At 36.6% G+C, this 27,873-nt stretch overlaps 1 protein-coding gene across 1 annotated transcript; it reads left to right on the top strand.

The window, feature by feature from the left end:
- On the top strand, positions 3,982-27,587 carry LOC109846153. Its single transcript, XM_020415376.1, has 11 exons — positions 3,982-4,041; positions 4,507-4,686; positions 5,549-6,054; positions 14,323-14,417; positions 19,820-19,899; positions 21,713-21,754; positions 21,823-21,950; positions 24,569-24,749; positions 25,324-25,502; positions 26,706-26,933; positions 27,000-27,587. The coding sequence occupies exons 1-11, from the start codon at positions 3,982-3,984 to the stop codon at positions 27,253-27,255; spliced, it is 1,935 nt and encodes a 644-aa protein (XP_020270965.1). The 3' UTR covers positions 27,256-27,587.

Genomic DNA, 27,873 nt, shown 5'->3' with positions numbered 1-27,873 from the left:
TAGGATGCCTCCCTCGATTCTCGCACCGAGTTTGCTTCCCTTGGATGATCCGACCGAAGTTGCGAGCAAGCTTCAGTACGCAGTAGAAGCTTGTGCTGATCGAGTTTGACTATACTCAAGGCCAAACGGGGGGCTTGTGCTTGTCGACTGACTTCTTGGAGAGAGCTACCATGCAAGAGCTTACAAAGAGCCTAAGAGCCTCAAGTCTGAGAGTTCAGATGAGTCTGCAAAGAGCTATTATGCAAGAGTCTACGAAGAGCTTGAGAGTCTCAAGTCTGAGAGTTCAGACGAGTCTCTTCAAATGAGGGAGCCTTTAGAAAATGAGCCAAGATTCAACCTTTGGAAGATTAGCCAGCCAAGCCAGCAGCAGCTAATCAACCTCTTTCACATTGGCTAAAAGTTGCTTTAAATAGGCAAGGGATGGCATGGATCATCCCTTGATTTGTGGGATTTGACCAATAGTAGGGGTGAGGGAGCCAGCTGCCTTAGCTGTAGGATGTGACCACTTAGGGGGTCATATCAGCCGCCCTATTCTTGCTAGGTGAGGAGCGTCATGCTTTCTCCCTTGATTCGTGGGATTTGACCACTGTTGTGACTGTTCCCATACTTCAAGTGGGTAGCTGACAATGATGGTGAGTTTCTAGCTGTTAGGCGAGCTTAGTCCTCGCAGGCGAGGTGTAGGCTGTCAAGCGAGCTTAGTCTTCAGGCGAGCTCGAACCTTCATTCTGGCGAGTCGACCAAACAAGCGAGCTTCGAGTTGTCAAGCGAGCTAGGCCTTCAGGCGAGCTTGGTTCAATGTGCAGGCGAGCTGTGTAGGTGAGGCTGTGCAGGCGAATCTCATTCAGGCGAGCTTTAATACTATTAGGCAAGATCTATCCTTGCAGACAGACTTCCTTGCAGGCGAGCTTCAGCCTTTACAGGCGAGCTTCAGCCTTTAGGCGAGCTACTGAACATGCTTCGAAGAATAGGCCATAACTTTCAAACCATAAGTCGGAATCAGACGAATTATATATGAAAATCGACTATCTCGACGAGACGGAGTCGACCAAACTAACCCTATAGGGTTCGATTTGCTCCTGTCCATTTCGCTAAATTCCTTCTGGTTTGAGAGATATCAGCGTTTTTTCCCTTTTTCTATTTCGGTCGAGGTTTTAGGAGTTTTGTTCTGAACTTCTCGGATAGGGATTAAAGATAATTTTTATTACCTACAAAACCCCCTCTAAAGTTTTTAGACCTGAATCATACCGCATGGGGTCTGGAACACTTTGGATATATAGACCTGTAAAGTGATCTCTGCTCAGATGGAGTGAAGAGCCTTTCAACGAGCTCGGTAAAGTTGATCTCTTCACTCGTAGCTGATGATTGCCTTCTAGGATTTGTCTTCTCTTGGGACAAAGACGAATCCAAAATAGCAGCACATCGCATGGTAGGCCACTATTTGGATAAAGGCACATCACTTGGTAGGTCATTATCAAACAACCATGCCTTTTGCGGGAAAGATAGTGTTGGGGGAATCAAATCGTTCAGGGACGTATAAGTGTGACGATTGATTATTATAGGAGTCATCGCATGGTAGGCTACTACCCATCGATTGTTCTAAGGATATTAGAACGCTCGGAAAGGATCATGTCATTCAGGGACGTATGAGTATGATGACTGATCGAACAACGTTATTTGCAGGAATGACGGTATCGGCTATCAGAGGTAATCATTAACCTGATAGGAATTGTCGCGATCGGAGTGACTTTATAGACCTACCGCTCCATTGAAGAGAGTCGGTAAGTAGATTCTAGTCAGAGGTGTGATGTTAACATGACAGAGATTGTCGTGATCGGAATGACTTTGAGGACCTACCATCCTATTGAAGAGGATTGGTAAGTAAATATTGTCAGAGGTGTAGTGTTAACATGACAGTGGGAGTTCGTTACGATTTGAGCAACTCTATGGACTTACCATCCTATTGAAGAGAACTGATAAATTGATTTGTTAGATGTGACTGTTAACGTGATAGTAGGAGTGGTCCCATCATCTTATTGAAAAGGATCGATGTGGAAAATTTGGAGGAGACTATTAGAGGTAATGATTAACTTGATAGTCTTATCAAATCCATCATCTAGTTGAATGAAACTGATGGAGAAATGGCTATCAGAGGTGACAGTTAACTTGATAGTTTTGGGGACCCACTACCTCATTAGAAAGGTTGGCGAGGGAACTTGACTTTGGTCCTAACGGTAGGAAGTTTGACCAAGTGGGAGATTGAGACGATCTTAACTGTTCAAAGTTTTAGTCGCCCATTTTGAAAGTGTGCCTCTCTTTCTTTAGAAGGAATCGAGAGGAAATTTTGGCTCTGGTCCTAACTGTAGGAAGGTTTGACCGAGTGGGAGATGTAAGGAGCAGTTTAACCTCATGCTCCAGTGGGAGAGTGGCAAGCCGTTCATTGACTCAGGAATGAGTATAACGACGGTGATTGGAATAGTGACACTTCGTATGGTAGGTCAGCATTTCTGATCGGGGTGTTCATCGCATGGTAGAACAAAACTTGACTATCAAAGGTGATGATAGTTCATGTGGGCCCATTGTCCTGACGAAGAGGATCAATGGGGGGATTTGGAGGAGATTTGGGGTAGAGAAACTAAGACCACCCCCACTCCGGCGAGAATCTGGGTTGAAGGGTAAAGATGCCTTAGTTGACCTCATAAGAGTTGAAGGTTGAAATCCTCTGCTGACATATTGCCCACTCGAGTAGACCGTCACTACTACAAATAAGTATGAAGTTGCCGTCGGATGCAGGTCTTCTGGCTATTGACGTATTTAAGCATCATCGATCATCTTCGGCCAGCAATAGCTAAGTCTTTACAGTCGGTCCCATAATTTGGGTCTGAGTTGGCGAACTCAGCAAATGCCATCGAGGGCTTCTTGTGCTCCGAAGCATTGCTCAAGATGTCTTGGTCATCACCTCCTTGAAATTCATATGGCCCTTCAGCATCCATGCGCTTGAGCATGCTCTCGACTTGTTCTCTTTGGCGGATTAAGTCTTTCCATGAGCGAGCTATGACTGCGCCCATATTAGAAAGGATGTCAATGGGGAGATTGTTCCGGCACATCTCCATGAGAGTGGCCTCATAAACCTGATCACGTGTATGCAGCGGATTGGTTCCTGAACCTCTTGATAAAAGCTGCTTACAGACTCTGTCTTCTTTTGCTTTGTAGCTAGAAGGGTGGCCACAGATACTTCTTTATCATCGTCAAAGGATCTGGCCATGAAGAGCATTTCCATGTCCTTCCAGCTAGTGATGGATTCAGGTTCTAATTTGCGGAACCATTCAAAAGCGATCCCCTTGAGAGTGCCAATGAACAATCGAGTCATAATGGGACCATTCTCTACTATATGTCCGATTTGCGTCTGGAAGTAGTAGATATGTTGGGTAGGAGAACCATTGCCATCGAACTGCAGGAGGTCCAGTGGCTGAAACTTCGTCGGATATGAGACTGTATCCCATTCGATTGGATACGGTCTGACAACCCCCAGCTTGTCCATATGCTTCTGGAGCTTCAAGGCGTCGAGTTGACTTTGGAATTCGTTGAGCCTTTTGTCCCTTGGATTATGATCCAAAGATGACGTTCCTCCAGATGATTCGGATGAGGAGCGAGAAGGAGTAGGCACCCGCTTTTTGTGCTTCGAGGATTTCTATGAAGGTCCTCTCTCTCTTCTTCTTCTTCTTGCTCAGAAGCTGCTCCAACATCTCCTTCAGGGAGTTGATAGTTGCTTGTTGCTCGTTGAGTCTCCTGAATATCTCATCAGGGATATCGGTCATATGCACATTTGTGTGCTCACCCTTAACTGAGCTTGAAGCCTGTGACGTTGCCACTACCGAGCAATCATCATCGTCGTCATCATATACGGGTGTTAGATGCGTGTAGTCAAACGAAATGGCTACCCCTATTTGGGCGTGAGTGCGTTGGTGGATACCTTCACGCTCAATGGCCTTGGATTTCCTCGTCACATTGATAGTTGCGGTGGGGAGCTCTAAACCATCGAAAGTTCGTCTCCTCTTACGATTGCATATTTGGTGGAGAGGTCTCGTCTCCGATAATATGTTTTGAGATTGTCGAAATGCACGTGCCTGACCATGCGCTCCGACAATTTGGATTAAAAAACATATTCCAGATCCTGTAGAAAGAATAGAGTGAAATCCCCGAAAAGGAGCACATTATCAAAATTGGGAGATAATTCGTCATGTTTACATTGGGAATGAGAATTGAGGGAGGAAGCTGTAGTACTGGAGAGGGTTGACACACCAGAACTAGATGTGTACTTACGGTGGTATTGGGGGATTACTTGCCGATGGATATGTCGGAAGAACAAATCACCTAAGGAGTACATACCAAGAGGTCCGATTAAGAGAGAGTTGGTAAGTGTATAGAATAAATATACAATTATTTTGTGATTATTATTTTATTATCATCCACTTGCTAATAATCCTCTTTTGCTTTTTTATCTTATAGGTACAAGAACTCGACGAGGTTACTTCTATTGCACATGATGCATTGAGATCGACTACTGAGCCAGGGGCGAGGAACACATTTGTTCGCATCATAGGAAAGATTCAGTCTGCTCTTAGAAGGATACGTCATGCGAATTGTAATGGGCGTAAGGAACGACTCATAGGGTACGGGCGTCGATGGGTTTGAGGACACACGAGAGCGGACTCAAGTCATGCACATGATGAAGTTGGAGGCTCACGGCAAGCTCAATCCGTATGTTCACAACAGGTTCAAGTCGTCGATGATGTCATGCGCTCACAAGTTCACACACAACCAGACGTTTAGATCATCCAAGCTCATGTTGTGTTTGAAATTGATTATGGATTGATAAATGTGTAGCAAGAGAGTTGGTGTTAAACTTGACAATTTTAATCGAGGATTGATATATGTTAGCAGGAGATGAGATTTTCCAGCAAGTGTGGACCAGAGAGTATGTAAAATGATCGGGGTTGGGAGCCCCGATCATTCGTGCACGCTGTGCACGACACGTCGGGAGTCCCAACCCCGACCATTTTTTGTGTGGGGCGATTCAGGCTCTGCAAATGGTCGGGGTTGAGAACCTTGACTAAATTAGCGGGGTTGCGAACCCCGAGTTGTTTAGTGGCATAACCACCGATGGCGAGCGAGGGTCGACTACTTAGGAACCATATTTTTTTTAAATTGACCCAGTTTCTGGCCACAATGCTGACGTGGCCAGAAACTGAGTCGATTTCTGGAAATAACTTGGGAGTGGATCGAATTTTAAAAAAAAAATGTTTGGGGCTATTTTAAAAATTTCTTTAAAAAATTATAAAAAACCCCTTAAAAGAGAACAACAAAAAAGCTTTGTTACATAGATCTAAAATATGTGATCAAAAGAAAAGATATATGAGATGTCTCCTCCTATTATATAATGAATTGATCATTATTAATGGGCTGGGCTCATTATGCACTGGGAGCTGGACATGTCAAAATGACGGGATAACCTCACCAGTCCCATGTTACACGGCAAAATTCCCCGTAGAACAAAACAAGGCAAGAATCTTCATTCTTCACCCATTCAGAAATCAAGAATCTCTCACTTCTTCATCCAAAAATTCCATGGCTTCCTCTTCTTCAGAGAAAAAACACCCTTCTCCTTCATTCCACTCCCCCGGCGGTCACTTTGTGCAATCTCTCGCCGCCAACATNCTTCTCCCATCTCCCCTTCTCTCCTCCGCGTGCCACTTCATCTCCTCCTCCGCCGCCACAGCCGGCGGTGACCGTACCCTTCTTCCTCCCTCTCCCTTCTCCTTCTACTTCCTTCTATAATAACAGAGAGGAGCCCTCTGCCTCGGCCTCGGCAGCGTCGTCGCCGGCGATTAGGAGCTTGGCGACGAGCGTGAGGATGGAGGGGTTGAGCTCCAGGTCCAAGGGCGGCGGCGGCGTCGAGCCGGCGTTTGTAGGGCAGGTGTTCAGCATGCTGGATCCCTCGGGAAATGGGCTCATGACGGTTACCTCCCATTTTGAGATCCCTTTTCTCTCAAAAAGGTAATGAAACTGTAACTCTTTGCGTCTGGATAGTAGTAGTTAGAGCCCCATATTGTTCCATCTACTTCAAATTTCAGTATACATGTTTGGTTTGATGTTGTTAAGATACCGATATTAGTTGCGGAAACTAAATAGGCTAAAAATAGAGGAGTTGTAGTGGCTCAAAAGTTGGAAGGAACTCTACATCATGTTTAATGCATTCGTTGTTCCAACTACTGCTGACTGAAGGTTATAGATATCTGTTGGGAAAATTTTGGTTTTGATTTCTTTTACAGAGGAACGGCCTCGTTGCTTTTGGGTGTTGGTGATGTAATTGTGTTGTCTGTCGTGTTTTCAGTAAAATTTCTTAGTGGCTTGTTTCTGAATTAATTGTGTTTGGGTTATTTGTTGCATAGGGTTTCTAGAGTTTTTTGTTTTATCATTGCACAGCAAAGGATGAATAGGTTGTTGGAGCGTTGTGCTTGCCTGTGAATGTCGGAAGGAATAGTTATCTTGGAGCCTTGGTAATTTTGGGGATAATTGATAGAGGTTTTAAGAAAGATTAAAACCTTATTTAACCTGCCCAAAAAAAATGTAGTAAGTGGAGTAAATCTTTCTTAACTTGCCAAATGCAAACAGCGACAAAATAAATATGATAATATGTCTAGTCTAGATTTGGTAGGGGTGTAAACCGCTCACGATAAAGGAATTACTACTGTCTCTTTTAGCGAGCTCGGAGTTAATTCCTCTATTTTTGTAGAAACCATTGACATAGTTTTGAGAAGCCCTCATTCACCCAACAACAAATAGAGTTCAAAGTTTCTTTCTACCATATTAACTAACTGATTTAGTTTTCATTCTTCATTCTGAAGGTAGTAAATAGTGTAATCCTTTTTCTGAATCATCCTCCTTGAACCTTTGCCAAGCTAGATCGCAGGATTTCTATGCTAAACCCAGTAAGTTTGTCCAGGGTTGAAGTTTCTTCAGGTGGTGCATAGATCCCTAAATCTCCAAAACACATAAAATTAACCCCCATCCTTTTTCTTGTTTATCTTGATCCTTACTTGCTTAATTCCTTGCACTTGCTCCCTTGAGTAGAAAAATAATTTCTCGTGTAATCACAGCTCGAAAATGTCTAATTTACGAAATAAGGAGCAATAATTATGGAGGTTATTTATAGTAATAAATATTAGCTAAGCTGTAATGCGAATGGAGTACTTCCCAAAATTGGCTGCCTATGTATCATAAAGAAGTTTACTTAACAGTCATGCATAATTTTAGTTATACGTACACATATACACGAGCACCATGAATGGTTCAATAGAATATAAGTTGAAGATGCAATCAGAATTTCCGGAGAAGAGATGCATCACACATGTCATGTCCTTTGTAGCTCCTTTGTTGTGCAAGCAATCAAAATTAGAGAAGGTAAACTGAAGTCAGTTTTTACCTTTCATTCCCTTTCAATTGGAAATGTAAAAGTGGGAACATGAAAGAAAAGTTTATGTATGATGAGACAGTTGTATGAGTCTGATTTTGGCAATGAAGAGAATACATTTGGCGCATACTTCTGACTTAATGGAGAATAGAGATATTTGGAAGCTTGTAGACATCATATTTGAAGTCCATAGAATTAAGAGCAGTAGACACCACCATCAGATGAGTTCAAACTATTAAGCTGGTTGCTACGTCAATCAGAGTTTGTTTTAGTTAGAAAGCAAACTGCTAACATTTGAAGAAAGGTTTTCAGATTTGGGATAGAGAGAGGAAGCTGCATATGCAAATTGAATTAAGAAAAGAAGAAAGGAGATATATTCTTAAATGCAGGTTTTTAGCCAGCGGAGATAGACCTTTCCTCACCATCGGGTCATTCAATTTCAACCACAAGGCAATTGCGACTACTTAAAATAGGTTTCTTGCTTCCTAGTTTCTCTTGTTTTCTTTGTTTTCCTTTTCAGTTTTTCTTGTACACTTATTCTTGAAATGCATTAGAAGGATCAGAAAGACATGACTGCAAGTTGAGATAACATTTTGAAGCCTTTCTTTTTGTTGTCAAAATTTGTCGTTTGGTGATCCTTTGACACGTGCGCATTTAGGTGTAGTCTTCTTCCATCTTCTTTGTCCTCTATATAGAGTAGTCCCCTCCTTTCCTCCACTCCCTTCATCCCTATGTGGCTATGTGCACCTGTGCACTGTGTGCAATCTCTTAGGCCATCATTTTCTCTTTTGTCCTTTTCATTTCTAATCCTCCGAATAACTTTGACTCCATCTTGTTGATTTCTATCTATCTTCTTTTCCATCAGAAAAAATTGTTATCCTTTTCTCTATTTGTCCTGTTTTTTATATTAGTGAGAACTAATTAAAGGGATGCTTGATGCTTGGGAATCAACTATCAGAGCTAGCCTAACATGAATGTTGAGCTCTTGATAGAGATGAATGGTGATGGTATGATTGTTAATGTTGGCCCACTTTTGCAGGGGTAGATCTTTAGCATGCTGGACCTTGTGATAACCGGATCATGGTAGCTACCTCTCTCATTTCCTCATCCCTTTCATCTTAGACTGGTAAAATAAAGAGATATTATGGTTTTTATTTTGGGGGTTTAGGCCATCCTTTTCCCTTTGCGGAAGTTCAAAGAAACATGTATTTAGTGACGTTATTGGTATGTTTGATGTGATTTTACTCGATTTTAGAAATGTTCTAGTATTGGGTTCCTTATGTTATTTTTCTCTGTTAATGTTGGCGGTGTGATAGGTGATATGAGATTTTTCACTGAATTATTATGAATTAGTACGTTGGGAAGATGTTTCATGCAAGCTTGTTACAGTAAGAAAAAGTATACTTATGCTCTGACTAAATGATAGCTTGATCATTAAGGCTTGGTTAAAGCCTATTCTTGCTCTACTCATACTTTTCTTGTCCTTGTTGCACAACACCTTGCAACCTGCAATATTTCTGTATGTAATACATGGATATTGAGACTTTTAAGTGGAGGTCATGTTATGAGTGTAAGAGCACAAAAAGGATATAGATGAAGTTGGAAATATTTTTAAAATAAGGAGCAAGATTGTCGGAGGAGGCTTGTGGGGTTTGTTAATATATGTTCCTAAGCTATGTATGGATAATATAATAAACTACTCTCTGGATCATGCATAAAACCAGTGCTATCAATATACATATCCTAACACCATATCTTGGAAAATGCTATCAAAAGTTGTCATGCAATTAGAATCAATGGGGAAGAGTTTCTCGTCATCTGTATGGTATTTGAACTAGGTTCTTTAAAGCACGGAGGCAATTGGAAGTAAAGAATGGAAAATGGCTGCTTAATCTCTCATTTTCTTTGCAATCGGCTATTCAAATGAGAAAATTAATAAGATTTACTTGCCGGCTCTGTGTTTGGGCATGAATTTGCAATTAGCTATTCAAATGAGGAAACATGGAAATATGATATTGAAGTCTATGAAGGATGTGTAGTGTATCACTTGTGGATGAATGTAAAATTGGTGAGTTGGCTTCTACACCAGTCAATGACGGGTAGGTAGGTGTCTACTCATTGGAAGATAGGTTTTAGATCTGGAGTGAGGAGAAAGAAAAAGGGTTTAGGATTATCCTTTTCTTAGAGCTTGAATTATGATCTAAATGTCAAAGAATCTACTTTATAATTTCTTTGTTGATTATAGAAATAGGATGCTTAAGAAAATAAATTGCCAAGAGATATGAGTGGTGAGGTCTAACTGATTTAATGTGAATTGCAAGCGAGCCTCACAACTAGCCTATCTCTTGGTGGCTCATTTTGCTAAATGAGCTGCCTCCTCATGCCCATTTTTCCTTGGAGTAACGACACCTAATAACCATTCAGTGACTAAACAAGCACATGCCCTCTCATTCCTTTTTTTTTCTTTTGAGAAGTGACACTTTATAATTATCATTCAATGGCTTAACAAACCCTTCGCAATTAGACTATCTAGCCAACTTCTAAAAGTGCCTTATGGAAGTTCGAAGTTCAAGAAGCAAAAAATGTGGCTATGAGAAGTGATTGCAATTGTGTAAGTGATAAAAACCAGAAAGAGAAATGACCTATTATATGCATGCATCCTTAAACATCTAACATGTTAAGTTGTTAGAATATAGTTTCTAAAAGTAATTGTGTTTATTAATGTGGTTAAATCTTTAAAGGAGTTCCAATGGACAAATACCGCATGAAATATGGATGACGCAAGTTGTTGCCTTGTTTTTCTGTAGATTCTGTAGATACTGTAGCATATACGCCTTTTTTGAGAGGCAAGTTTGTAACCACAGGAAATGGGCCTTTCCTTATGCACCATCATCGAGTCACTTATCACAACAACCAAAGTATTGCCCTTTTTTTGGTTACTCTTTTTTTTGTTTCTATTTTATTATTTTTGCCTTCTCTCTTGCTCCGAAATTATTTTTAGGAGGGGATCTTAATGAACATTGTTGGTAAGGATAATAACGGATATGAGAGGATACATGGAGGTTTCGGGTATGAAGTTGAAAACGACATGAGTAAATTAATTTTAGAGTTTGTAATATCGTATGATTTGATAATAACAAATATACTTTTTAGAAAAAAAGATGAACACTTACTAACCTTTAAAAGTGGTTTTAATAATAGTCAAATAGACTTTTTTCTTATTAGAATGGTGGATAGGTTAATATGTAAAGATTGTAAAGTTATACCAGGAGTGAGTTTAAGTACACTACACGACATAGATTAGTGATCGTAGACATATCTATTAAGAATTGAAGTAGAAAACTAACGTGAACAAGAGACTATGGACTCAATAGTGGAATTTAAAAGGAGAGAATTTAATACATTTTAAAGATAATATAATGAAACAAGATATATGAAAAATGGATAATGAGACTAATAATATGTGGAATAGCACGTCTTCAAAAGTGGCTAAAGATATACTGGGAGAATTTAAAAGCTGTAGATTGGACGATAAGGAAAGTTGGTGGTGAAATGAGAGTGTGCAAAATATTATTAGAGAGAAGAAAACTTTATATAAAGAGTGACAAAACTATAAGAGTAGGAAAAACTTAGAAAAATATAAACTAGCAATGAAGGAAGCAAAAATAACGGTTAGTAAGAATAAATACAAGGCTTATGAAATTTTTTATAAGAAGTTAGAATCTAAGGAGGGAGAGAAAAATATATATAAGCTTTTGCTAAGATTAGAGAAATGAAGAGTATAGATTTGGGTAATATTAGGTGTATTAAAAGTGAGGATCAAAGAGTTCTAGTGACGGATGTGGAAATAAAAGAGAGGTGGAGTTACTTTTATCAATTATTTAATGATAACTAAACAAGTGAACAAATAGAGGTTTTGACCATATAGTGAATGATAGGAACTGTAGATATTATCAAAAAATTAGGATTAGCGAGGTTAAAGATGCTCTAAAGAAAATGAAAAGTGGAAGAGCCATAAGACCAGACGATATCCCTATTAAGGTTTTGAAATGTCTTGAAGATATAGGCTTAGGATGGTTAATTAAACTATTTAATAAGATTATCGAGACGAAATGAATCCCGAAGGAGTGGAAGATTAATACTTTGATACTGATATATAAGAATAAAGGAGATGTACAAATTTATTCAAATTATCGAGATATAAAACTTATGAATCATACTATGAAACTTTGAGAGAGAGTAATTGAGCAAAGACTAAGAAAAGAGTCAAATATGTCTGAAAATCAATTTGGTTTTATACCTGGAGGTTAACTATGGAACCTTTACATATTTTGAGACGGTTGATGGAGAGATATAGAGAGAAGAAAAAGGATATATATATGATTTTTATCGATCTAGAAAAAGCTTATGATAGAGTGCCTATAGAGGTAACGTGGTGGATGTTAGAATAGAAACATGTATTTAGTATATATATTAATGTGATTAAAGATATGTATGATAGAGTAACAACTAGAGTAACAACTAATAAAAGAGAGACTAAACCATTTTCTATTACTATAGATTTACACCAAGGGCCAGTTTTCAGTCCTTATCTTTTTGCATTAGTTATGGATCAACTTACTAAGCACATTCAGGATGAAATCTCATGGTGTATGTTATTTACCGATGATATAGTATTACTGGATTAACCTAAAAAGGGCATTATTTCTGAAGTAGAAAGATGGAGACAAGTTCTTAAATCTAAAAGTTTTAAAATTAGTAGAATAAAAAAAGAAAATATAGTGTATTTTTAGTAAAACTAGGAAAGGAAGAGAGCCTATGATATATATTGATGGTCAAGAATTACCTAAAACTAAATATTTTTGCTATTTAGGATCAATCATTAGGCATATTGTTGTGATAGAGGATGATGTTGTGCATCGAATCAAATCGAGATGGTTGAAATGGAGAAGTGTTTCGGGAGTCTTATGTGATAGTTATATACCAATGAAACTAAAGGAAAAATTCTATAGGACAATTATAAGACCAACTATGATTTATGGGACAGTGTTGGACTATTAAAAAAATAACATGTTTAAAAAATGAGTGTAGCAGAAATAAGAATGTTACGATCGCCTTGTGGGTATACATTAAAAGATAGGATAAGAAATGAGTGCATCCGTATTAAATTAGATGTTGTGTCTATTTAGGATAAAATGAGAGAGCATATATTAAAATAAGTTGGTCATGTACAATGGAGACCCTTAGTGCACCGATTAGGAAAAACTATAATATTAGAGTTAATGAGGCTAGGAGATCTTGAGGTAGAGCTCGAATGACTTGGTTAGAAACAATTAAGAAGAATATGATTAAGACTAACTTAACGGAGGAGATGACCCATAACAAAATGAAATAGAAAAATAGGATTCATGTACCCGACCCAAACATTTAGGATAAATGCTTGGTTGTTGTTGTTGCTTTCTCTCTTGCTCCATAATGATGAAATCTGAATGCATCGAGGATCAAATAAGCGTAGATGTAATTACTGTATATGGTTGAAGGCCTTTTCTTTTGTCCTTAAAGAATCGTACTTGGTTCTTTTGGTTTATGTGTGTATGTATGTGGCTCATCCTTTATAATTGCCTGTACAAACTAATTCAAAGTTTTCTACCCACTTGTTCTTACTTATAAGCCTTAATTATTCTTTCTCATTTTATTTGATTATCTTTGTTGGACTATCTTTTCCTTAGAGTGCAAAATCGGTATAGCAATAGAGAATAGCATTAGAGAATGCAAATTTATGATGACAGAACAACCGACATACTGTTAGTGATGTCTAATACATTTAAAAGCAGTTATGCTACTTGATTGTTCATTGCTAGGAAAAGGAAGGTTACATGAAAAACTGAAGGGAGTATCGGAGTCCTGGCTGGAGTGAAAAGAGATGGGTATATTCAACATGTTGCACTTCATTATCTCTCTCTATGTGTGTGTTTGTGTGTATAAGGAATATGAGCATGCTTGGTACCAAGCACAGACTTGGTGCTTCGTAGTGAGTTAACTCATTCCTATCCACTAATCGCATATTCAAATGGGTAGAACAATGAAGGGGCCATTATTTTCTAGTGGGGGTCATTTGAATGAATGGATAAGAATGGGCCACCTCATTACCAAGCATCAAATTTGTGCTTGGTACCAAAACATATTCCCCCCCTCACACACACACATATATATATCTATATATCCCTTTCCCTCTCCCCCTACCCCCAAACACATAGTAGTGTATAGACACATATATCATTTATGATGCATACATCATACTAGCTCACGTACATGCATCACACACTTATAAGGCAATAGGAAGATATAATAATTTGAAATGTGGGGAACAAGATGAATCTTTTTTATAGTTGATGGTCCCTTCAAATGGGCAGTGTATATTTTCACTTAAAAATTGCTTGTTTAGGTGCCCCCACGCATTCTGCCGATTATTTTTCTTGTATGGTATGAGGTCGAAAAAGTTCCAAATATCTTCCTTTCCCTTTTGGTTTCTTATGATTTTTTATGTTTTTCATATAATTATCCTTTGTAAGCTTTTTTTTGGTTCAAGCCATCTGATATTCACATAAATTGGATCAGTTTCTAAGTAAAATCAAGTGCTATAGATCTTCTTACTTCTATTGTGCATTTAAATCATACATTAAGATGCATAAACTTGCAAATGGTTATTGGGTATTTGTTTTGGAAGTTGAGATTGAGAATGAAGCTAGAATTGAGTAACTTGATAATATTTCACTTCCATTTCTCACTTCTATAGTATGTTGAGGACAACAAGTTCTGTTGTTTTACTTTGATTTTATGTTTGTTTGCAGAACTCCTGAGTGGATCAAAAAAATGCTTTCAAAAGTAACTAAGAAGGAGCAGCGTGGCCCTGTTTTTCGCTTTTTCATGGATTTAAGTGATGCTGGTGTGTTCTATGCCTTCATGCTAATTTCTTTTTATTTTTCAATATGGTATAATAGTGTGTAGCCAGTTGTAGAGATAACTATGTTGGATCCTGATGACTATTTCTACAGTTGTAAATCAGTTTAGAATACTTACAACTCTAATTGTATCATGTGAATTCCTTCAATCTGTTATATCTTCTTTCCTTGAATTATGGTCAGATAACTGTGGAAAGTGCCTGAAGCATTTACCAAATGGAAAACACAACCAAAATTGGGAAAAAAATCAACATAAATTGTTGAATTACAATCTAGTACCTTGAAGCATATGATGTAATTACATGGTCAATCCTGGAGTCTACATATTTACACGGGTAACCTTGAGATTACTGATTTTAACTAAATGGATGACCCTAAAATCTGACGATAGATTAACATTATTATTATTATTTTTGGTTTTGTGTAGTTCTTTTCGAATGTTGTTTAGAAATAGAGTTACGATTAGGACTAGGGCTATGGTTACGTTATAGCAAAAAATACTGACTATTAGAGTTACGGTTAGGGTTATAAAACGAAACTTTAGTGATTAATCATTGTTATAAACCTCATCTTAACTAAGACTCTAGTATTTATCTTAACAAAAAACCTAACTGTAACTCCACACTGACTGACATCCAACAAGAAATGCAAGTCAACAAAAGCAAAAAAAATTAACCTGTCGACAGATTCTATAGTAACCCATATAATTAGAATTAGTAATCTTAAGGTTATCCATGTAGATACGCAAACTTTAGAGTCACCTATGTGATTACACACCAAGTCAACGAAAAACAAACAACATTAACTCGTTGACATATTCTATGGTCATCCGTGTAATTAGAATTAGTAATCTTAAGGTTACTCTTGTAGATAAACACACTTCAGGTAATAGGAAAATATTAAGGACTTTTGCGCAAATGTAGATATTCTTATTTCTTCTTCGATCCTTTTTTACTTGTTAGCAATTGTCTGGAGAAATAAAATTCCGTTAAAAAAGTTTGCTATATTGAATAACTCATAAATTTTTTACAATGACAAATTATAAAAGTTTTGCTTGAGCACAAAAACATTTATCGGATGTCTCCGAAGAGTCAACAGAAAAACATTTATATATTGCATATATAATGAATAAAAAAGTAAAATTTTCTTTTTCATGATAATGAATACAAAAGAGAACCAAAGGCTCCAAGTTTTGTAATTAATCTTACTCGATCAGCCCTGATTTCTTGTCGGATTAAGCACTCGAATATTCCTCCCATTCCAATCCTTAGAGCGTGTAATGTACTTCTATTACATGAAAGAACAATCATTACTTTAATGTCATTATAAATATTTAACTCTCAAGCATTATCGCTAAGATTTTCAAGAAAAATATTATGACTAATATGATAGAATTCCTAGCTGGAGTAACAATAAAGCACATTTTTGGTTTGATACATTCACTTGATGAAGGATTAGGTTAAGTTTCTTATACTTTTTAACTAGGGCATATAAATAACTTATCATTTGGACCTCCATATAGTTAGCAACTATCATATTATAACAGCTATTTTGAAACCAATTTATATAACCAAATAAAGAGTTGTTATCTAGAAATAAAACCAAAGAAATAAGAAAAAATGTATTTTGAAAATTTACAAAACTTACTAGTTCCCTTGAGGAACTAGTTGGTGCTTTCCCCTTCCCCTTTCTATCCATTGGCTCAAGTAAATTACTAATAGGTTTCTGTCAATAATATGAGTAGCAAAAGAACAATATTCAAGAAGTAACTATATCCATATCCTAACGAACACGAGCACAGGTACATATATTTCTTAGGATATAGTTATTTTTTTCCACCACTAGGTGTAACATAAATGAGAGAAATGAATAAAATTACCATTATAAAATAAATTAGTTTAATAAGAAATTTAAGGAGTAATAAAATAAATAAGGAGAAAAATATGACATTGAAATAGAGAAAAATAAACCCTTTCACTAATTCATTTTCCAGCAACTCCATAGTCAATGAGACTTTTTTCCGTATGGTTATATAGTACATGCCATCATTATGATATGTTTTCTTTTTCTTACTTTGTTAATTTTATTGTTCACTTGAAAAAGTTTTGGGTGGCTGATATATCATATTATATAATATATATTATTAATAATATTTTATATATATTATGATTAAGGTCGCAGTATTTTTTTAGCAATGGAAGAACGGAGAGGGATCCAATAGTTATCAAGGGGAATAGTAGTTTTGTAAATTATCAAAATACATTTTTCTTATTTCTTTTGTTTTATAAGCTAGAATTGCTATACAGTTAGTTCCAAAATAGCTCCATTATAATATGATAGTTGCTAACTATATCGAGGTCCAAATGATAAGTTATTTCTATGCCCTAGTTAAAGTATAGGAAACTTAACTTGTTATCTTTTCACCACTGGTTTTTTTATCCTTCGTCAAGTGAACATATCAAATAAAAAATGTGCTTTCTTGTTACCCTAGCTTCGAATTTTATCACTGGAGATAATGCTTGAGAGTTAAACTTTTTATATTGACATTAAAGTAACGACTATTCATTCATGTAATAGAAGTCGATTCCACGCTCTGAGGGTTGGAATTGGAGGAATATTTGAGTGTTTAATCCAACAAGAAATTAGGGCAGATCGAGTAAGATTAATTACAGAACTTGGAGCTTTTTGTTCTCTTTTTTATTCATTATCATGAAAAAGAAAATTTCTCTTTTTTATTCATTATATGTGCAATATATAAATGTTTTTCTTCCGTCTCTTCGGAGACATCATATAAATGTTTTTGTGCTTAAGCAAAACTTTTATAATTTACCATTGTAAAAAATTTATGCATTATTCAATATAGCAAACTATTTTGATGGAATTTTATTTCTCCAGACAATTGCTAACAAGATAAAAAAGGATCGAAGAAGAAATAAGAATACCTACACAGACTTCAGGGTCACCGTTGTAGTTACACTATACCTCGGGGTACATGAATGTAATTAATCCAATTATATTCATCTTGGTACACTTGCCAAATGTTTATGTTTCTCAAAGTCATCAGAGATACTTGCATCCATTGTAAAATTAATTGGCTAACATGTCTGACATGTTGGCCCAAATGTGTTTTATAGGTTGTCTTCAATCTGCATTGAGAATGATTTTAGTAGTCAATTATTGTTTCTGGGGAGTTACTGGATTTTCCTGAGATATCAGATGACATTTTGGGATTTTCTCAATATATTGATCAATATTCAGTGCTAACAAGTTGACTGGAATGGTGTCACATTAAGTTAGCATCTGTTTTAAACGTCATGTTTGGGTTTCAGGTTCAATTGAGCCCTAAACCTGAACCCACTTTATATAAATCTCGAAACAGGAGGATTGGAGCTTAATTAAGTCCCAATACTTTACCTCACCTTTCTCGAGTCGATTCTCTTCATCTTCGACTATCCATCTACCCTTCAGGCTTGGGACCCGGATCATCTCCTAATGAAAAGCTCCTAATATCTCCTAATAAGGAGATCCTACCCTTTCATTTTTATCATGGCCTTTCATTTTCCCACCCATCCTTGTGGGCCCCCCTCCCAACTCTTCACAATTCTTTATTAGGAAATATTAGGATGAGGAGAGGATCCCAATTCTCAGGCTTGACTACATGTTGCCACTAGTAAACCTCTCTTTCTCTCTTTCTCTCTTTCTCTCCCTTCTCTCAACTCCTCTTAACTTTATTTCCTTTTTCTCTGCCGCCTAAATATACATGATTTGACGTTTGTATGTGTTTATATGTCATCCATGCAAGGTTTTAAATATCGGTTATCGGGGATTTATCGGATGGTCAAAATCCTTATCGGATAGCGGAAATCGGGGATATATCGGGGATAAGTAGTATTTATCGGAGTGATATACTGGATGATGTGTATATACAATATAACAATTAAAAAAATATAATCTAATCATGCTTAATGAAATATAAACATACCAAAATGTAAATCATCATGTTTAGAATCACTAACAAATTGTAGAAAGCGAAACTTGCATCATAGCCTTGAAAAAATATAATGTTAGTCAAATAGGCCGATAATCCCGATAATCCCGATAAAAAATTCTTACTTATCGGCCGATAAGTGCCGATAACGCTGATAAATCGCCGATAAACCTACAAAAACGATAACCGATTAAAAATCCAATTTATCCTAGCGGAGAGCTCCCAAATCCGATAACTCGGCCGATAATATCGATTATCGGCCGATATTTAAAACAGTGCATCCATGATATGTATATATAGTATCCAATAGTACAGTTTGATATTTATATCATCAATATATTTCGGATATCTGCCATCCAGTATGGATTTTCCTGTCTCACATGACCTCAGTATCTGACATTTAGAGCACTATTTGCAGTTTTGCACCATAAAATATTTTATCTTCCTCTCTTCTCTCAGTTCTACTTTCTCATCACATTTATTATATTGTCAATTGTCTTAACTGCCATCACATTAATTTTTTGTTATTCTTTCTTTCTGCATGTTCTTAATGCCAATTATTGCAATATATCTAATGACATAAGCCGTTTTCTGTAAAGTCATTAAACCTTGCATATTGATAGTGGAATCTTTAATTAATCAATTATGTTAATAAACACAAAACCTTCTGCTGAGTGGCGGGAAAACAAAGCTTCTGAAAGCGAGACCAAGTTTCTCTATCTACGTCAAGGAAAAAACCCATTGGTAGATTGCTCATCTGGATATACAGACATTTCTGATTATTTCTGGTATATGTTTTTCTGTTTTGACTTTTGTATTATCATGTTATGCATTCAACTACAATTCTCTTGGAGGTGCTAGATAATTTTTCTTTAAAACAGGCACATCAAATGCAATTCGGTTACCGCCAATTCTTGGTGTAATCTTTCAAGCTCTTGACAAATAAAATCATCAGTTAAAGTTAACTGGCTTAACAAATTCTGTTATTCCTTAAAAAAAAGAGCAAGGATTGTCTGCTGGATTCTAATTTGCTGTCTTGGTGTTTTAATCAGTTAATGGGACTGCTTCATTCTACATCAAATTTGGAAACACTCTCAATTTGATTCAAAAGAACTATATCCTTATTTCATATCTAGAAAACTGATGCAGAAATTCTGAGCTAGTTACTCATTTCTAACAGTTTACCAGAGCATACTTTATGCAGTGCAAAACTTGCTTCTTGGTTATAGTATTTAAGTGATTGCATTCTACAGCATTGTGTTGGTGGTACCAACATTGCCTTTATCAAAATGTAAAAGAAAAAACAAAGGAATTTATCATTTGGCTGAATTTGTAATTTTGGCTATCTTGTCTGTGGCATTAAGCAGAGATATAATGTAACTTACTTTCCTCTGGTAGTTGCATATGTCAAGAGGCTGAATGTTCCAACTGGTATGGTGGGTGCTTGCCGCCTTGATGTAGCATATCGACATTTCAAGGTATTACTCTTTCAAACTGAGTGTTCTTCCTCTTATTTTTGTTTCTTATAAGATTCACTCTTTTATAGTTTTGTCTTGTCCTGTGTAAATAGATATTCAAGGATATCGGAACACTTGCTATTATTATCTAAGCCCTATGGCATTAAAATGAGGGTCTGGTTGGCCATTAAGTATATTCAAAAGGCTCTTCAAAAAGATTGTCCAAACTTCAGGTGATATTATCCTTTTGAGTTTGTGCTAATGATTCATAGTTAAGGAACTATTCGCAAATACTTGCTGATAGAATTTGAAGGTATATTAGCAAGTAAGAAATCAAAGTCACTTTCAAACAGTTAAACTTGTGAACCAAGAAGAAACAACCATCTAAAGTCTGTGTTTTTCTAAGCTATCAAACAGTAAAAGAGGAAAATTTACCAAGTTACATGATTCAGTATGTGCCTTTAATCGTTACTGAGCACATATTGCATATGTAGTCACACTCATTTAAGGTAAACTAAAAATATAAGTGTTATGTTCGGAAATACACTCAATCTAAAGAGGTTTGGTCAGATAATATTTGCAGCAAGCAAATAGAATACAGTTACAAAAACTTTCAATTTGGGACTACATCTAATACTATAGCACTCCTCCTCAAACTGGAATATATATCAATGATGTACAACTTGTTACATAGAAGCCAAAAGCATTTTCTGCACAACAATTTAGTGATAATATCACCAATTTGACCATCGAAAGTAACATCTCAATCTAGAATCTTGTTAGCCAGCACCATATCACCAGTGAAACAACACTCTTATCTCAATGATTTTGATGTGCTCATAAACACTGCATAGTTTGAAATGCAAGTTGCAGCTTGATTATCACAATGCATCACCATAGGCCAAGTTAGAAGCACACCACCATCCTTCAAACCATCCTTTAAAGAAGAAAGTGAACTCCTATCATCTCATAAGCAATATGAATCATGGCAAAATATTCAGTCTGAGACTCTTCAACGCTAGATCAGTTAACAAGAAATTTTATTTAATAAACTCACCAGATCTCCTGTGGTGGAAGTACAATAGTGACTAATGGAATGACTGTGAAGAGGGTCACATGCCCAATCTGCACCGAGTAGTGAACAAATCAAGATGAGCTAGGAAATGATAAGGGTAACACTTACTGGACACTACACTCTATTGAAGCTGATGTGCAGTCTTACCAATATTGACTCGAAAGACAAGCAATAAATGCAATGTCTTAACTTTCTGAATGACTTATTTAAGACGAAATTGAAATGTGAAATTATTGAGTAGTCTATTTCCCTTCAAATGATGAATCCCCTTAAAGTTAAAGGAATAGTTTTGGACACGTAAGGGATTTACTTGTCTATATATCTGTGAAAGAAATGAGCTTCCCAATTAATCTACACCGTCTTCAGGGATTTGTCAGGAATTGTTGTCAAAGCAAATTGTAGGATCCATTCAAGTATCAATAGACCTAGTAATGCCTTCATTGGGACACAGAGAGCTCTTTATTTCCAATTTTCTGACACATGTATTTAACTCAAGTAGCCCAGCATCATTGTGGTGATCTTATAATTCCTTGTGTGAACGATTATTAATTTCTTCTTTCAGCTTCACATCGAGTCACTCCTGTGTAAAATATGTATATCCTACTTCTACTGGAAACATGTTCTGCTTCTTGATTTTTTCAAACCAATGGGAGTATATGTCCTGTGTATAGTGTGAATGCTTTATTAACAATCTGAAGACTGCATTGACAAGCATATCTCTTAGGCTGCATATTGAGAGAGGTAACTTCTCTTTTGCAGGAGGAGCCTCATATGTTTCAGTTTGTTCCAAACGAGAAACAGGTACTTATCGATTATCTAGTTGTTTCCATGAGTTAGCATTTGTTTGAAATAGTTCTCTGTTCACATAGGTTAAGGAAGCTAATAGACTTCTAAAGGAAATCCCAACAAAGGGCCGAAGAAGAAAGGTTGAAGGAGTTCCTGTTTTTACGGCGCAAAATCTAAATATTGCTATAGCAACAAATGATGGGATTAAGTGGTATGTGCTTCATCTAGTTATAGATTGTTTGTGTTATCCCTTTTATAAAACTCTACCTTTGGGTGGTTTATATCTTTATTCTGCATTTTGTTTTCATCATATGTTTTTAGTTGTTTTTTAAATATCTTGCAGTATGCTGTTGTTAAAGTTTATATATATCAAGCAACTTTGGAGATATCTCCTTGTATTTCTTCAATTTTGTTTGATACTTCTCAGAAATTTTGAAACATTCTTCAACAAGTTGATGTGCTTTTATTATGGTTATATTATATGGTAACTACTATTAGTATGCTCCCTCACTTTTGCCTTTTCTGGGTAACACCATGACATGCAGATATAAAAGATGTATGCAAAGAAAACTAAAGTAACTCAGACGCTAAACTGTGATTGTTATGTATAACTTTCTCAATATCGAATATTAAATACTTTTAGGTAAATCTTTAATTTTTTCGTGCATAGAAAATTTAAGTAAACAGTGACTCTTGCAGTTAATATCTCATATTCATTGTTGACCGAAGCCAAAACCTTGATAGTTACCCATGGCAAGGAAGGAGTATCACATCTACATCTATTGCCATGGTGAGGTTTGCCAGACTCCACATGACTTAATCCCGATAGAACTTTGCTGTTGATTCTAACGTGACATGCTTAATTTTCATTATACTGATATATAACATTAGATAATAGAGACATAATATATGAACCAAAATTTAAACATCTTTATTGATTCAGTACTAAGCTTTGTCTCAATACAAAACCATAAGAACTACTTGCTCATGAGTATGATCTCATTCTCATGTTATACCATATGACAAAATGTGTTCTGTTGAAATACATCATTTTTCGAGTAACTTGGATAGTCTCTTAGTTATACCTAGGCATCGATGCTATGACTTCCACCAAAGATGCCCACCAAGTTGAATCATAATGATATCTCAATTTCTCATAAAATGTAGAATGTGCAGATTGATTTTATGAAAATAGATATCCTATATGCGCAAATCAGGTAAGTACAAGTGCCTAGACATAAATTCAACTCTTACCAATAAGTGGAGTATTCATATCATAGCACTGCAAATGGTGCATCCTCAACTAACTGTAGTATCCTTTATCAAATAGGTAGCATATGTCACATCAAGAATTACATCCCAACAAGTCTATTCATAACGAAATTAAAATAGACGTAGAAATATGCTCCATCCAAAGAGCTTGTAAAATCATCTATGTTGTTTTTATGAATTTCTAGGACGTTTTCAGAAACTACTAGAATAGGTTTAAGTGCTAAATTGGGGGCACATGCAAGAAAATTTATGGACTGAACTGAGAAAACTATGTCCTAAATAAAGTTGATTTCTGAACTGGAAATTCAACTACTAAAAAAATGCTTGTGGCGTCCTCTAAGACCATGTGCATAATCACATATACATGCATTCCTAGGTCATGGGCGGTTATATGTTGATGGAATGGTAGATGGGGTCGGTTTTGTTAAATTTGGGTAATTAAGAGAGAATGTGAAATAGGGCCTTAGTTAGGAGTGGTTCCCTGGAGGAAAAAAAACCATTTCAATGCTAGTGTAGACTCCTTAATTACCTCCATTTAAGTTTGCTTAGGCATACACATACTCAATGTTACATTAAACGCTGGGCGCTTCTAAGCGTCGGACTTGGCACCCAACGCTTAGTCGTCTAGGCGGGCGCCTAAGCGGTTTCTGAGCGTTTTCTTTCTTTCTTTATTTAAGTGGTGATCGATGAGGTTTTGCTGAAGGTCGGAGGAGGTAGTGAAGGTGTTCATATTTGGAGGTTAATAGAGTTTGGAGGACGTGTAGGCTACGACACATAAAATCACAATCAAGGCCTCCTACAGGGTGCAATCCATGTAAGCAGACAATGCTCACCTAAACGCTCGTAATATCTATGTGGGCAGCCTAAATACCGTCTAGGCGCTAGGCGCTAGTTAGACGGCCTAGGTACCGCCTAGGCCTAGGCGTACGCCTAAGCGGACTAGACGGAGGTTTTTTAAAACAGTGCACATACTTTTCATTGCTCTATTAGGCTATTAGCTACAATCCTGGCCCTAGTATTTGTGAGAATCTTTATTGATCTCAGGTGTCCATCTCCATCCACCCCTTTTGGAAAAAAATTAATATTGAATATATACGAGTGCATGAGTAAAGAAAATTAAATACTTGATGCTTGTACTGTTAGAATGTAAAACTGTAATTCCAAAGCCTTATCATAACTTTAGAGTTTCGATATATTTGTTAGGGAGACTTTCACATAGTATCAAAACTGACCTGGTTCGAATCTTGCTGGTCACAAATTTAATGCATATTTAAAAAAAATTGTTATCGCTATGTGAGTCTAGGGTCTAACCCATAAAAAAATAGGACGCTAACTTGCATGGGCATGTTAGAATATAAAACTATAATCCTCAAGCCTTATCATAACTTCGGCGTTTTGATATATTGGTTAAGAGGGACTTTCACATCTATATTTGATAATGATAAAATTAGGTGTCATTGTCTAATTTCTTTATTAATTAAACAATGCAGCTAGGTCATATTCTGGATTTTTCAGGACAGTGACAATTGAACATCATTTATTTTCTTTTTCTTTCAGGTACACACCTTATTTTTTTGATAAAAACTTGTTAGACAATATCCTTGAAGCTTCAGTAGATCAGCATTTCCATTCATTAATTCAAACTCGGCACTCACGACGGAGGCGAGATGTGATTGATGACAGCCTAACTGCAGAAGTGGTTGAAGAAAATTTGGATAGCTTGTTTGAGCCTGATGAGGTATCCTACACTGATAGATCAACTAACTAGTTCATTTATGTTGTTTATCATCTTTGGCAAATCAACACATATTATGTTTTTTCACTAGTGTATTCAACATTCAATAGTTAACTAGGTTAAATTTCACAAACCCCTGAACTTCAGGGTGTTTTGTACAAACCCCCCAAAATTTTTATAAATTAGAGAAAACCCTTCGACCTTGTTTCACTAAAATCCCATGACTGGTAGCAGTTAGTTTAAGTCATTAGCTTCAAATGTGGCATATTTGGAGCAATTTTGCCCCTATGTGCTTTTTCTTTACTGAGTGAGCTTTTTGTGTCAGGGTTCATAGATATTTATAAGGATAGTTTACACCTTTTACCCATAACAGTAATGCCATTTAATAGAATTTTTAGATAGTTTAAGGTGGTTTTGTATAATTTTGAATGTTCAGAAGGTTCTCTCTACTTTATAAAATATACGTTTTTTGTGAAAACTCAACGTTCTGGGGGTTTATAAAACTACCCCCTAACCACAACAATAGGATTTTCAAGTATGCTCTATGTCATAAACTTTAATTATTGAGGTATCACAGGTTCAAGAAGTGCTGGATGAACTGGGTCATACTGGAATACCATTGAGTGTCATATCAAAGGCGGCTGAGATTCAGCTCCTTGATGTTGCAGATAAAGTGCTTTTAGGAAACAGATGGTTGAGGAAAGCCACTGGTATTCAACCAAAATTTCCTTATCTGGTTGATTCGTTTGAGAACAGGTACATATATTGAACCCTTTCCCGGTAGCATAATGATATTCTTAAAGGCAGGTTCATAGATGAGAGTTCATGATTATTTTCTACATCTATGGTATCCCTGCTTTCTTTAACTTGTTCGGAAATCATCAGGAGCTTAAATGCCACTCTTTACCAGTCTGTTCAACTTTTCTTGTTGTGTTTTGAATGGACCAATGGTTTGACTTATTACGTGAGGGTAAATCTGCATGCTAGACTTAGCTTAAAGAATTATAAATCTAGCAGACCGTGAATCAGTTTATCAGCATGTTTCTTCCAATTTAATCGTCTCTGATCACTGAAACACTTGCTTGCCAATCCATTTCAAGCCATATCTATTGCTTGTGGCTCCTAGTTTTTAGTAGCATTTTTGTTTGCACTAATCTGACTCATTAAGATTAGTTTTTCCTTAGATGGAATTTTATACAATTATTGATGATAATTTTCTGAAGTGTGAGTATATACTTGCCCTCTATTTGGTTAAAAATTACAACACAAATAAGCAACATTTAAGATATGTTTAGGAACAGTGTTAGTTGTGTATGGCTGTCCATTATATGTTTTGATTACTAGTTCCTGCTCTAATTAGAAACTATATGTAAACCTAAGTCGGCCTCCATGTCTGCCTAATGTTGTACTTCCATTTTGTCTGAAAATAGCACCATATTTTTACGTAAAAGCCAATGACAGCTAATACCCATTGCCAAGGTTAATGTACTTATCCCTAACGGAAAACAATCTTCTTTGTGAAGTCTATTCTCCTACTCCATATTCCTGTTTTTTAGTAACAGTACCCCCTCTTCATTTATTTTCTTTGTTATTGAGGGCCTTCATCTGGAAGCTTAAGTAAGTTCTGGGTTAAGGGGAGAGAAGGAACCTAGAAAAGACGAACTACATGAACTTATAAAATCTTTATTGAGTACTACCTATCTGTGGGCTTAAGGTCAATTAACACCTTCTGTACTACTTTATTTTCAGTTAAAAAAAAAGCCAATTGAACTGAATACTGCTTGCTAATGCTGCTCATTTAGACTCATTATCGGGCCATTTCTAGGAGCCTTTTGGCGGTCGATGTAACTGCTTTTGGTCACTGTCATATGTAATAATTAGTGGTTACATGTTCATCTTGTGTTCTTGTCTATTGCCATATTAACTCTAGTTATTACTTGTATGTGATAATGCTTTCAGGAGTACAGCTGCTTTTTCCAAGGCTGCTGATTTAGCTAGCTCTCGCACAAACTCTGAAGATGCCAGAAATATCGCGCCTGAACTGCCACATAATATTCCAGAGCTTAGCTTAAATGAGAGTGCTCAAGCAGAACATGGCCAGTCAATAAATCATGCTCCTTTCCCATTTCCGTTTGGGGACTGGTTATCAAATCCATGGTCAAAATCACATGAGAAATCAAGCACAAGGTATTTTCTGTCTCCGTTCCATTCTTTCTAGCTCTCTTAAGTTTGACCTTGTATGTTTTCTTGCAGAAGCTCTAGTGAAGATAGAGATATCACCAATGAATTGCCCACTAATCCTCTGCTCCCGAAGATAACAATGGTAGGCATATCAATGAGTGAGTCTGGACAAGTGAGCAAAGCTAACTTAAAGAAAACGATGGAGGATTTAACAAATGAATTAGAACAATCAAGTCAGAGACCGATGAAATCAAATGAAGAGATTGATCCTCTATTTGTAGCAAACGTGGGGGATTACTCCAGTATAACAAGGATGACTACTTCGTGAGAGACTGAAGAAAACCGAAAAATAGCTAGAAAATTTAGACTCCAGGTTAATACTGGGACCTTGAAATCCTGCAGCTCTTCCAATTGCCATAAACTTGGAGTTTTGAAATACTGGAAGTTAAAATTCAGTTTGAGGGTATGAAAATCATGTATAATTACTTAAACGTTGAGTTGACATGCAAGCTTTGATTGTAATTTTTTAGTTTAGCAAGTCAAAAGGGTGTTGCTGTGTGAGTGTTTATAACAAGTGTATTAGATTAAGCAATGTTGTAATTCACTGAGCAATTATTCTTGTTTTTCCAATAATAATTGAAATAATGGAAGTTACATGAACTGTATTTATTGAGCAGTTTCGTTATTCACATATTTCTCTTTGTTTGTGGTCCCTGCGTAAGTCTTTGATTCAAGAAACAACAAGAGAAGAGGGCATCTGTGTCCATGGGTTCAAATAGTGCGGTTATAAAGAACGAACAAGAGGCATGTAAAAGGCTGGAGGAAGGGCATTTCTTTATTCTTCAGTCTAACTTCAAGGTAAGCTTCCTCCGGTAAGCACGAGACTGGCACCAGATAGCCCTGTCCAAAAAGCCCGTCAGCTCGGGCGTGGTTTGGAACCCGGCCC

The sequence above is a fragment of the Asparagus officinalis genome, chromosome 6 (genome assembly GCF_001876935.1).
Source record: "Asparagus officinalis chromosome 6, Aspof.V1, whole genome shotgun sequence".
In the NCBI taxonomy this organism is placed as follows: Eukaryota; Viridiplantae; Streptophyta; class Magnoliopsida; order Asparagales; family Asparagaceae; genus Asparagus; species Asparagus officinalis.
This window is presented reverse-complemented; position numbering and strand designations above follow the sequence as displayed.